Source organism: Ovis aries, chromosome 2, assembly GCF_016772045.2.
Source record: "Ovis aries strain OAR_USU_Benz2616 breed Rambouillet chromosome 2, ARS-UI_Ramb_v3.0, whole genome shotgun sequence".
NCBI lineage: Eukaryota > Metazoa > Chordata > Mammalia > Artiodactyla > Bovidae > Ovis > Ovis aries.
In genome coordinates, this window is record NC_056055.1 from 52468193 (window position 1) to 52481190 (window position 12998).

Below are 12998 nucleotides of genomic sequence, written 5' to 3' on the forward strand. Positions count from 1 at the left end.
TCTCATTTATATTGACATATTTATTATAAAAGTAACAAATGTTCATTGGTAAAATTCAAATATTACACATCCAAACAATGTGGAACAAATAGGTATTAACTGAAAATGAATCTTACTGTATACATTTAGTTCTGCAACTTCCTTTCCTTGCTTAATACATCTTGGACTTCTATAATAAATATACATTTTTTTGGTATTGTAGTGGATTTACAGAATTGTGTTAGGTCCAGGTGTACAGCAGAGTGATTCGGTTATACATATATTTAAAAATTCTTTTCCATGTTAGTACAAGATAAACAATATAGTTCCCTGTGCTATATAGTAAATCTTTGTTGCTTATCTATTTCATATATGGTAGTGTATATCTGTTAATCTCATACTCCTAATTTATCCTTCCCCACGCAACCTTTTCCTTTGATAACCACAATTTTGTTATCGGTCTGTGAGTCTGTTTTGTAAAATGTTGATTTGTATAATTTTTTATTAGATTCCAGATAAAAGTGATATACTATTTCTCTTTGACTTAGTACGAAAATCTCTAGCTCCATGCATGTTGCTGAAAATGGCATTATTTCATTATTTCATTCTCTTTTATGGCTAATATTACATTCTATGTTATCACATTTTCTTTATCCATTCATCTGTTGATGAACACCTGGGTTTTTTCCATGTCTTGGTTATTCTAAACAATGCTGCTTTGGACACTGGCATGCATGTTTCTTTTCTTTTCTTGTTTTATGTCAACATTAAAACTAACAACTAGATCAATACAGCTAATAATTTAAAAGCTTAATATATGAGAGAAAAGTATCAGCACTATAGCCCTGGAAAAAATCTTTATGTTCACCAATAGACATCCATTATATCTGTTTTGTGTATCATGTTCCTTCTAATCTGTAAAAATCTCATACAGAACAATGAGTTCTGGGTTGCAAAAGAGGATTTATTTTTGCACCTGTCTATATAAGTCTTTGTCTACAAATGAAACACAAGTGGTAGTATGTTTCTTTTCAAATTAGAGCTTTCATCTTTTCCACATATATATCCAGGAGTGGAATTGCTGTTCATAGTTTCAGTTTTTTAAGGAACCTCCATACTATTCTGCATATTGGCTGTACCAATTTAAATTCCCACCAACAGTATAGGCGGGTTCCTTTTTTTCACACCCTCCTTTTTTTCACACCAGCATGTATTATATTATTTGCAGACTTTTTGATGATGGCCATTCTGATTGGTGTGAAGTGATACCTCACTGTAGGGTTTTTTTTTTCTCTCATTGTAGTTCTGATTTGTTTTTCTCTAATAATTAGCAATGTTGAGCATCTTTTCATGTGCCTATTGGCCATCTGTATGTTTTCTTTAGAAAAATGTCTATTTAGACCTTCTGTATATTTTTTGATATTGAGTTGTATGAGCTGTCTATATATTTTAGAAATTAAACCCTTGTTGGTCACATTCTTTTGCAAATATTTTTCTCCCAGTCTGTAAGTTGTCTTTTTATTTTGTTTATGGTTTTCTTGCAAAAGCTTATAAGTTTCATTAGGTCCCATTTGTTTATTTTGTTTTTATTTCTTTTGCCCTGGGAAACTTATCTAAGAAAATATTGCTATGATTTATGTCAAAGAATATTTTGCCTATATTCTCTTTTAGTTTTATGTCATCATGTCTTATAATTAAGTCTTTAAGCCATTTTAAGTTTATTTTTGTGTATGGTGGGAGGCAATATTCTAACTTCATGGGTTTACATAACATACATCTCCTTTTTTGCAGGTTGTATAATGTTATTATTACAGAGATATGTAGTTTATTTAATCAATTTTAATCAACACCCTATCAGTGGACATTTAGGTTATTTCTAGTTTTTCTCTATTAATAGCAATGTTGTAGTAAACATCCTTTATATGAATAGATGTGTTTTTACAAATTTGTAAGTTTTCTTAAAGGACAAATTCTGAGAAATGGAATTACTAGATTAGACCAAATTCCCCCTCCCATCCCAAAAACACCCATACCAGTGAATTCTCCCTTCAGGATAGAGAGGGCCTCTTTCTTTATACCCTCAACAGCTCCGTCTTTCTTGGCATCTTTTAGCTAAGACAAAAATGACCAATCTGCCAAATCTAAAGACCAAAGGAGGTCTAGTGTTTCCCAAATGACCCAGACTATAGAGATCTTCATGAATTTATTTCCTTTTTACAAATTATTTTACCAAAGATTGAAATGAGAGGAATACATATGGCTTTTACTTACTATCTGTTGGGTTCCTCATTGGATAAGACTGGGTGTAATTGTTCACACAGTGTATTAATCGTGGACTAATAGAGGCACAATAATTTTCCACTGCTTTGATCTGAGAAGGACCAGGAGAAGAATCTGTTCGGAAAATGGCTTGACAGTATTCTCGGCAGTTTGTGTGATGGCCTGCATAACTGCAACAAACTGATCCCACTAGAGGAAAAAAAAGATGGCAGTGAAACGAAATCAGCCATTCATTAACGTTCAGTCATCATAATAATGCTGAAACAATTTGTGTCTTTTCGAATTTGAGAAATAAAACTACACCATAGAAGACATGTACTTAAAGTCAGAACTACTGTAAGCATAGCCATGGGGATACTCAGGTGGTCACTGGTCTGAGAAAGTCATTTTTTGTCAATTTATAGTCTACAATGCAGTGGTCCTCAGCAGGAGCAGTACCAGCCCACGGGAGAACTTGAATGCATGTGGAAGTATTTCTGGTTTTCATAATAACTTGAGGATATCTGCTGGCATTTAATACATGGGGGTCTGGGCTGTTAAATGCTCTGCAATGTACAGGACAGTCTCATACAATCAAACTGTCTCCCAAAAGCTAATAGCACCCAGGGTGAGAACCACCAGACAGTTTCTTTCCATGTCAGATTAGTAGAGATTCATAAGCAAAGCAAAAAAAGAAAAAAAAAAATTGAACATACCAAACAACAAAACTTCAAATAGCTCCTTTATAAAATAGGACTGGTAAAAACTAAGAGATATCAGGACCATTTCATAAATTTGCAAATTATATATGTCTATCTTGAAATAAAACCCCCAAAGTTCTATGCTGTTTAAACATCTCCAAGACTAGGACTAAATTGAAAGTTCTCAACTTATAACTGATATGACCTGCTTCAATACTGAAAAGTAAAACCCACATTTGAAATAATTGATTCTCGATTTACATATTTTTAAAAATCAAAGTAGACTGTTTATCTGGGAAGAGCACGATGAGTGGCTAGGGGTGAAGATGTGGGATTTATAATGAAGAGGAGCAAGAGGCCCTCACAGGAAAGGCTAAGGGGTCTGTGGGAGGCCAAAGGGAGCCAAATAGGCAGAGGGATGGCCATAAAAGGTTAAGAAAAAGGCAGGTGGGAAATCTCTGATAATTATTAGGGATGGTTATGGAGGAGGAATTCAGGTGGCTTCCAGAAATAATAATAATGATAAAATTATATACAAATGAACTAAACTAGTACCAAACTAACAGCAAGACAAGCCTGTTTTCATTCACAGCTACATTTATCACTGTCAACCTCAATAAGGCTAAAACTGAGGGTAGAGGTGATGGATGCTGAGGACAGAGAGACAAGAGAGAATGAGGCTGGCTTCCCTGCAGTGTGGGAGGACAGAAAATTATGTGTCAAAGACTATCTGGGAAATCTTGAACTAAATCCCAATAAAAAAAGGTAGCAAATAAAGTACAGACAGATAATGTTTCTGATATTTTAATACACCCACTACCAAGCTCATCTAAACAACTCTTTGTTCCTTGGATGCGTTTCCCCATCTGCAACTGGTCTCATTGTTTCCTTCACCTCATTCCTTCCTCCAATCTCTACTGTTCACATCATATCTGTCCTTCTAGGCCCAGCTCAGGTACCAACTCCACAAAGTTACTTCTAAGCACCCTTCAGGAGGTGACCTCTCCTTCCTCTGAACTCCCACAGCACGTTCTCAGTAACTTAAACCCATACCTACCACGTTCCAGGGTTCTTTGTGTACAGATTATGCCCTCCAAGATGTGTACCTGCCCTGCACAAAGCAGGGCAAGCAGTCAGTGAATATCCGGAAGGAACTGAGAGGTAGCCCTTAGCAACTGCTGCGTTATTTTACATCATATTATGTGTGCTCAACTTCTGAAAGTTATCCAAGTGGGGCATGATCTTCCTCTAAAACACCCAGCACTATTATCTGCTTTGTAAATCTCCAACTAAGACATGGGAATTGTTAGAATTCATGAATGGCTTGAACACTCTAGAGGAAGCAGCCTATCAGAATCCTGCTGTGCACATTCCTTCAGATGGATTAGCAACAGTCTGTTATAACAGCAAAGTGTTGGCAGTATTTATAATAGCTAAATCATGCTCTGTAAGCTGTGTGGTGCTCTTTGGATTGCTGGTATAACCACTGATAATATACTTACTTTCATTTCTGCTAATGCAACTGAAAAGAGCATTCTGTAAATTAAAGAAAAACAAATAAAAAATTAACAACCACACAGAATTTCTAATTTTATTCCACTTTATAGTTATACAGAAATCAGGATATCAAACTGCTTAATCTTTCTCTAAATCCAAGATTGACAACAAAGAGACTATGATATAGCATCCTGGTGAAAAGAGAAACCATCTTCAAACACATTTTGTGGATCAAGATTATCACCCAAGCCATAAGTTGACCACATTACAGCAAACCAAGTTTATGTAAAACTGTACCAATGAACATATTAGGGGGAAACTACCATGTAGTAATCTCAATTACTTCTTGCAGAATATAAAAAAGCTTTTAGAAAATAATAAAGGATATTTAGGGAAATACATTAATATATTTCATATAACCACAGTATTTTAAGAGTTGAAAGGACCTTACAGATCACTTCTAATTATACTCAAACATGGCCATACACTAGACTCACCCGGGCTTCCTAGACTTTACCCTAGACTACGGAACTGAAATCAGGAACGAAGCACAGAAATCTAAGTTTTAAACAAGCCCTCGAAGATGATTCCTGTATAGCCATCCTAAGGACCAGAGTTGGGGGATCTCTCTACTACTTTACAGATAAATAAAACATTTCCTCAGCAAGGAAGAGACAGCCCCAAGTCACAGAGCAAGTCAAAACTAGAACCTGAGACGACAATTAACGTTTCTAGATCTCTTAGATCACTGTTTAGAAAACATCACCCTGGCTTAAAGTAAGGAAAATAAGAAACAAGACAAAAAAATTTCTTGTACAAAGTGAGTCGAATGATCGGGGCTTGTTGGCTAAGATTAATATCACTCACATTTGGAAGAGGATGAATTCTTAAAAGAATATGTTGTTGTTCAGTCCCTAAGTTGTGTCTTGACTCTTTGTGATCCCATGTACTGTAGCATGCCAGGATTCCCTGTCATTCTCTATCTCCTGAAGTTTGCTCAGATTCACGTGAACTGAGTTGGTGATGCCATTCAACCATCTCATCCTCTGTTGCCCCTTCTCCTGCCTTCAATCCTTCCTAGAATCAGGGTCTTTTCCAATGATTTGGCTCTTTGCATCAGGTGGCCCAAGTATTGGAGCTTCTGTATCAGTCCTTCCAATGAATATTCAGGGTTGATCTTCTTTAGGATTGACTAGTTTGATCTCTTTGCTATCCAAGAGTCTTTTCCAGCACCACAGTTTGAAAGCATATGGGTATAAATAGAAGGCAGACAGAAATCAAGGGCACCCTTATTAATGAATACAGATGATTTTGGCTTTTAATTGTAACTAACTTCCAAGCTGGCTATATGATCTGGACTTATTAAAGGATTAGCTTTACTGACATTTAAAACTTAGCTTCAAGGATCCATCTATGCAGTTGTATGAAGCTGTGATGCATTTTCTCTACTAAATAATATTCTACTATAGGAATAAACCACACTTTGACTTATCCAAAGCAAAACAAAATACTAGGACCCATAGATAAGGGTCAATAAATTCACTCAGTATGACTTCTTTCAGCTAGAGGCCTCATCAAACAATATAAAATAGTGAAAAGTAAGTATTCTTAGTATTATTTAGTAGTGGTCTTTTTTATATTTCTCTTCATCCATGTTTCTGTGTTTTAGTTTAACTTTTCAGCTACCTATTATAGGTAGCCCTCTATTTTGGTTCAATGGTTTTAGGAACACCTTCAATAAAATGATCTAAATCAATATTAAAAAGTCATCTGTTACAAACTTTCCAGCCCTTCTTGATTGGGTCAATAAAATTCTCATTGTCTTTCTCCTTCTAATATGCCGGTTGTTCCTCTAGGTTTTAGCTTTTTTGGTCTTGTTCCTAAGGAAGTATGGTTATTATCTTGGTGGCCACCCTGATTGCACGCAGGTTGCACAGCCTGATTTCCATTTTTGTTCTTCTTCCAGTTATTCTTAAATTCTCTAGAGCTGTAGTTCTGAAGTGGAGGTGATTGTGTTTCCCAGGGAACATCTGACAATGTCTAGAGACATTTTTGGTTGTCATAACTCATGGAGTTGGGGTGCACTACTGAACTGACATCTAGCAGGTAGAGGAGTCTAGAGGTGCTGGGAGACATCCGACAATGTGCAGGACAGCCCCCCTACAACAAAGGACTATCCAGCTCCAGATGTCAACTGTGTGAAGGTTGAGAAATCCTGCTCTAGAAACTTACAAACTTGTTCAAGCTTGATTTTTAAAAACCTCGATCTTAAAAGAAATACCACTCTGGGTCACTCTTGTGGATCATTTAGCTTCAGCGAGAGACACTAATCATCTAATCCAATTCCTTATTTGACAGAAGCCAACGACTGAAGTCTAGAAAGGAGAAATACTTATGAACCCTAGCTTTCACCCACAAATGGGTCAGCAAACTATGGCACATGGGCCAAATCTTGATCACTGCCTGTTTTTGTAAATAATTTTATTAGAACACAGCCACACTCATTTACATATTATATATGGCTACCTCACACAATAATGGCAGAGTTGAATGGACAGTAAGCCTACAATGGTCTATAAGCCTAAAATATTTGCTATCTGACTCTTCACAAAGTTTGCTAACCCCTGACATAGAAGGACTCAGATGTCTCTCTTGATGTCACATCCAGAGCTCAGAGATATTCCCTAAGCATTTCTCATTTCTCTTAATGTTCACTGAAAGACCCTTCATGCATACAGTTACTCTAACTTACTGAATTAAAGAAATATGAACTTTCATATTTCTGCAAGGCAGCACCTCTAGTGTTAATAACATATTTACATCTTTATCAATTTTAAGGTTTCAAAGAATGTTCCTTGCAGAGAATAGACTGGTGGCTGCCAAGAGGGAGAGTGTGGGAGAGGGCTGGATTGGGAGTTTGAGATTAGCAGATGCAAACTGGTATATACAGAATTGATAAACAAGGTCCTACTGTATAGCACACCGAAACTATATTCAATATTCAGTGATAAGCCATAATGGGAAAAAGAATGTATATACATGTATAACTGAGTCACTTTTGCTGTATAGCAGTAACACAACACTGTAATTCAACTATACTTCCATAAAAATATAAAATTAAAAACTTAGAAAATAAAAGAATGGTCCTTCATTCAAGTATACTGGTATTTGATAAATTCATCAATTCTCTGTTGCTTACTTTATATACATCATGATTTTATCATATCCTTCTCTTTGATAAGATTCTTAACCGCATGTAACTACACCTAAAGTATAAAAACTATAGGTAACTTTTTCTTTGGCGGGGGGCACACAGCATGTGGGATCTTAGTTCCTTGGTCTGGGATCATATCTGTGTTTCCTGCATTATAAGCATAGAGTCTTAACCACTGGACTGCCAGAGGAGTTCCAGTAACTCTACATTTTTACTGCTTATTGTTGTTCAGTTGCTAAGTCATGTCTGACTCTTTGCAACCCCATGGACTGTAGCCTGCCAGGCTTCTTTGTCCATGAGATTTCCCAGGCAAGAATACTGAAGTGGGTTGCTTTTCCTTCTCCAGGGGATCTACCTGACCCAGGGATTAAATCCCGGTCTCCAACAGTAGCAGGTGGATTCTTTACCGCTGAGCTACCAGGGAAGCCCTTCACTGCTTAAACTACTACTGGTTAGTTTGACAGGGCTTAGGACACACATGAGGTGCAGCACTGGCTTACAGTTTCTTCATTTCTTTAAACCGTCAATCTTGGAGGTCTTGGCTAAAGTCAAGTCTTAAGTCTGGTGATCGGATCAAATATCGGATCGCCATCTAGTGGCAAAAGCAGGCAGTAACTGAGGGTTTATACTTGGGTTTGTATGGAGTCTGTTGACCTCCTGCCACAAATACTATACCCATATAAACACCCCCCCCCACCCCACTCATTTTACACTAGAAGAGATCAAAATTAAAGGGTAACTGAGGTGAGAACCTACCACAACCTCAGAGACCCAAAGAACAAGCCAGCATGTGGGAGTTGACAGTGTCCCGAAAGATCCTCAAGTCCCAAAGCCTTCATGGTATAGCTGGAGAGACAGATATATACAGTAAGCAAAGGGCAGAGCTGGGGCTAGAACCCAGAGTGCTCCGCTTGTGCTCTCCTATGACACTATCCTGTGAGAAGACTTTGGATTATTTTGAAAGTAGCCAATGCAAAGCTGAATTTATGTCCATAGAGTGATCTATTTTAACAGTCTCTGTTTTTAAAATCAACATCTTAAATTGTGAAAAAAATAATCTTCTTGGTTATTATATCCTTTAAAAATTTTTGAACATGAAGTCTTTCTTCAGGTAGCTGCTTTCGTTAACTAGTTCCCTGCCCGGCCTTCAATGGTTTTTGAGAACTGCAATAAGCCCTTCCACCTAGTACTGGGAGCAGGTAACCTGTGGGCAAACCTAGCAGAAAAACTAAGATACAGAGTGAAATCAACAAGAACCCTATGTGATCGTTCATGTCACATCAACCTTCCTTTTGGGGTCCAAGTAGGAGGCACATTCTGCAGCTTCAGCTTCTTGTTCATAAGTTAGCTCTGTAGATTTATTTTTGACCTGGTAACCTGCTTTTCCACTTCAGTGACCCCTTCTAACATTTCTCCATTTGTCCACTTGTCTCAATCCTGTCTCTGTCCCACTGCCCTTCTACTATAACTGGTCCCCCCAGCTCCCTTCCCCATTCTCACCAATGATGATGATAAAAACAAAAAAAAACAAGGATCGTATGAATCTTATTAAAAACAAACAAAATCAAGTTTGAATCTTAGATATTTTAGTCACTTCTGGAGAAAGACCCAAAAGAACACATTCTATGAGATGTTAATGTTTCCTATTCCCAAGGCTACTAGTTAAAAGTAAAAGGGGCTGTTTTGTTCCTAAGGCCTCAATAAATAATATCAGTTTGCTTTGCACAGATGGACTGAGATTTCTCCCAGTTTGAAGTTTTGCATGAAAAATCTAGCTTATTAAATATTAAATCAGAGATTAAATAATTGACCTTTTTTTTGGGTCACACCACACAGCTTGCGGGATCTTAGTTCCCTGACCAGGGATTGAACCTGGGCCACAGCAGTGAAAGCACTGAGTCCTGACCACCAGATCGCAGGGAATTCCCCAACAATGGAACTTTAAAAACATGTTTTTTTAAACCTCTACAAGATGTTTTCTCCTTGTTGTGGACACCATGGCTTTTTAGTGAAAAAAAAAATCTAAGTGACTAGAACATGTAAAGGAGTTTAATATGACATTGTTGCTGTTTAGTCACTAAGTCATGGCTGACACTTTTGTGACCTTATGGACTGTAACCCATCACGCTCCTCTGTCCATGGGATTTCCCAGGCAAGAATACTGGAGCGGGTTGCCATTTCCCCCGACAGGGGATCTTGCTGACCCAGGGATTGGACCTGTCTCTCCTGCATTGGCAGGTGGATTCTTTACTGCTGAGCCACCAGGAAAGCCCCTTAATGCGACATGGACATCACTAAACAAGTGATTCTTCAATTTCTTCAGCATTTCAAATAATGTCATTTCAATAGTGGGGAAAAAATGAGACCCTAAACTAAGATTAACGGGTCTAGACTGCTCAGAGAAGTTTGTTCATGATTACCACAGAGTAAGCAAATTCACTGGCAAGTACTATAACACCTGCAGAGTAACACAAGGTCTAGAAGAGAGCTTACATGGAGTATGTGTCTGTGGCAGACTGACTGCAGCAACGCTTTCAATTTATCACACTTCTCTGTGTCTTTTTCTCTCACACTAACTCTGGACTTAATCATGTGATTTGCTTTAGTTAAGGGGACAGCAGTAAGTGTGAGGAAAGTAGCTGCTAAGTCACTTCAGTCGTGTCAGACTCTGCGACCCCACAGATGGCAGCCCACCAGGCTCCCCCATTCCTGGGATTCTCCAGGCAAGAACACTGGAGTGGGTTGCCACTTCCTTCTCCAATGCATGAAAGTGAAAAGTGAAAGTGTAGTCACTCAGTCGTGCCGGACTCTTAGCGACCCCATGGACTGCAGCCTACCAGGCTCCTCCATCCATGGGATTTTCCAGGCAAGAGTGCTGGAGTGGGGTGCCATTGACTTCTCCAAGAGGAAAGTAGAGGCCTGCACATATATCAATACTTGCAGGTTTCACTTCCTCTCTTGGGCTTGGGCCACCACCATGGGAACTTGTCTGAGCCAGGCTGTGAGAGCGCTGGGAGAGACTTGTGGAAGGGAGCTGAGCTGACTTAGCCAAGAGCATCCTAAACCAGCCAGGCCCTGGCTGATTTGCCAGGTGACGGCAGAAGCATAAGTGGGCCCAGCTTGCTCAAATCAGAACTGCCTAAATGCATGAGAAATAATAAATTGTTATGGTTCTAGGCTATGGGGTTTAGGGATGGCTTGCTACACAACATGACTGTGATTACAGATACAGTATTCAGTGCTTTCTCTGCTCATTCAAAGAATGACTAATTCATAGACATTTACACAGAGTTTTCACATAAAACTGCTATTTACTCTGAAACAAAGAACCTTGTGTACTGTCCAGAGTGGGAAAATTTTCTATTAAAAATTCTATCTATAAAAGTACTAACTGTAGAACCTATTTACAGGCAACAAATTTCTGTTCATCCTTTAAGTCTTACCTGCTCTGTGAAGACTTCCTCATTACCCTGGGCAGGATTTTTTTCCTCCAGGCTTCAAGGTGTCTTATACAGACTTCTAGCAATGTACTTGGATTTGTATTATAATGGACTATTTGAATTTCCCTCCTCCCAAGGACTAGGCTATGGACTTCTTACTGTTCTCAGAGTACAATGATCCTTCCATCTTTGCACTCTGAGAACAGTGCCTGGTACATATGAAATGTATCAACTCAATGAACATTGAAGGAATGAATGAATGACAGATGCAAAGAAAAGTGAGACATGGACTCTGCCCATAGGAACTCAGGCGATTAGCATTAAAAAAGTGACACACAAACAAAGAGCTACACTATAAGGTGACAAAATGCTAAAGTATGCAAAGTGTTTATGCTGCTGCTGCTAAGTCGCTTCAGTCCTGTCCAACCCTGTGCGACCCCACAGATGGCAGCTCACCAGACTCCTCCGTCCCTGGGATTCTCCAGGCAAGAACACTGGAGTGGGTTGCCACTTCCTTCTCCAATGCATGAAAGTGAAAAGCAAAAGTGAAGTCGCTCAGTTGTGTCTGACTCCTAGCGACCCCATGGACTGCAGCCTACCAGGCTCCTCCATCCATGGGATTTGCCAGGCAAGAGTACTGGAGTGGGTTGCCATTGCCTTCTCCTAAAGTGTTTATAAATAGCAACTAATATTTTTGACTGTGGAGGGAAGAGGGCTGAGTAGACAAGATTTTAAAGAGGTACCATCTAAGCCAGAATTTGGATAGGGGTTTTGGCATTCTGTGGTGGGGTGGGATTTCACAGGTGTGCGGGTAAAAGGGAGTTCTGATTTGTAATATTTGCTGATACGTGTGGCATAAATACCCCCAACATGGCTGCTTTTCAAGTTAAAAACTGGCTTGCAAAATTCCTGAGTATTTAACAACTGACCAGTTCTCCCTAGCAGGTAGGAGTTCGCTCTAGCCTAGTAATGGATGGGAACGATAAGATGGATTCAGGGAGCAGGAATTCCAGGACAATGGGTGGTACAACCACAACTAACTAAGAAAACACACAGCCAGTCTGGGAAGTATAAGCAGTAACCTGCAGAACTGTCAAGGAGGGAAGATTTAGGACCAAGAAAAGCTTAAGTACACCAGGTTGAGGAACATGAACTGTATCTTATGGGTGAGCCACTGAAAAATTTCAAGGAAGGGAGTGATATGACCATATCTGGTATTTAAAGAGGTCACCTAGAAGAAATGGAGATAGTAAAAAAAAAAAGAGGAGAAAGTAGAGATAGGGAAGCTACCTGGGCAGCTATTGTAGTAGCTCCCCAAAGTGGTATAAAGGCCTAAAACAGGCTATAACTGAGGGTCTGGAAAGGAGGCCCATTTAAGACATATTCCACAGGCAAATCTTTAGGGTTTTATGGCTAGTTGTTGTTTTTGTGGGAAGTGGTGAGAAAGAAGAAATAGTAGACAATACCTCTTAGGTTTTTAGTTCGTGTATCTGGGAGGACTGTACTTGAACAACCAAGTGAGGAATATAAGAAAGATGGTAAGTTTTTGTCTGGGGATGAGTGTATGTGTGGTGTTGTGTAGCAGTAGGGTGGAGGGAAGGAGAGGTAGGGGAGATAAATTAGTTTGGCTGATTTATTGGGGCAATCAAAGCAATCAAGGTAGATGAGATTCAGTTCAGTTCAGTTGCTCAGTTGTGTCCAACTCTTCGCAACACCATGGACTGCAGCACGCCAGGCCTCCCTGTTCCATCACCAACTCCCGGAGTTTACTCAAACTCATGTCCACTGAATTGGTGATTCCATCCAACCATCTCATCCTCTGTCATCCCTTTGCCTCCTGCTTTCAATCTTTCCCAGCATCAGGTTATTTTCCAATGAGTCAGTTCTTCACATCAGGTGGCCAAAATA

The 12998-nt window shown here is 39.0% G+C and overlaps 1 protein-coding gene and 1 pseudogene across 2 annotated transcripts in view; both read right to left on the bottom strand.

Annotated features, from left to right (window-relative positions):
• RECK (reversion inducing cysteine rich protein with kazal motifs) overlaps positions 1-12998 on the bottom strand; it is an 83415-nt gene that overhangs the window by 39269 nt on the left and 31148 nt on the right. For both annotated transcript variants that reach the window (XM_012121069.5, XM_042243261.2), the window contains 2 exons: positions 4442-4475; positions 2251-2448 (listed from right to left, as the gene is read on the bottom strand). In XM_012121069.5, the coding sequence (XP_011976459.3) occupies positions 2251-2448; positions 4442-4475 (232 nt within the window). The remainder of the gene's footprint in view (positions 1-2250; positions 2449-4441; positions 4476-12998) is intronic.
• Positions 880-997, bottom strand: LOC114113414 (small nucleolar RNA SNORA40; annotated as a pseudogene).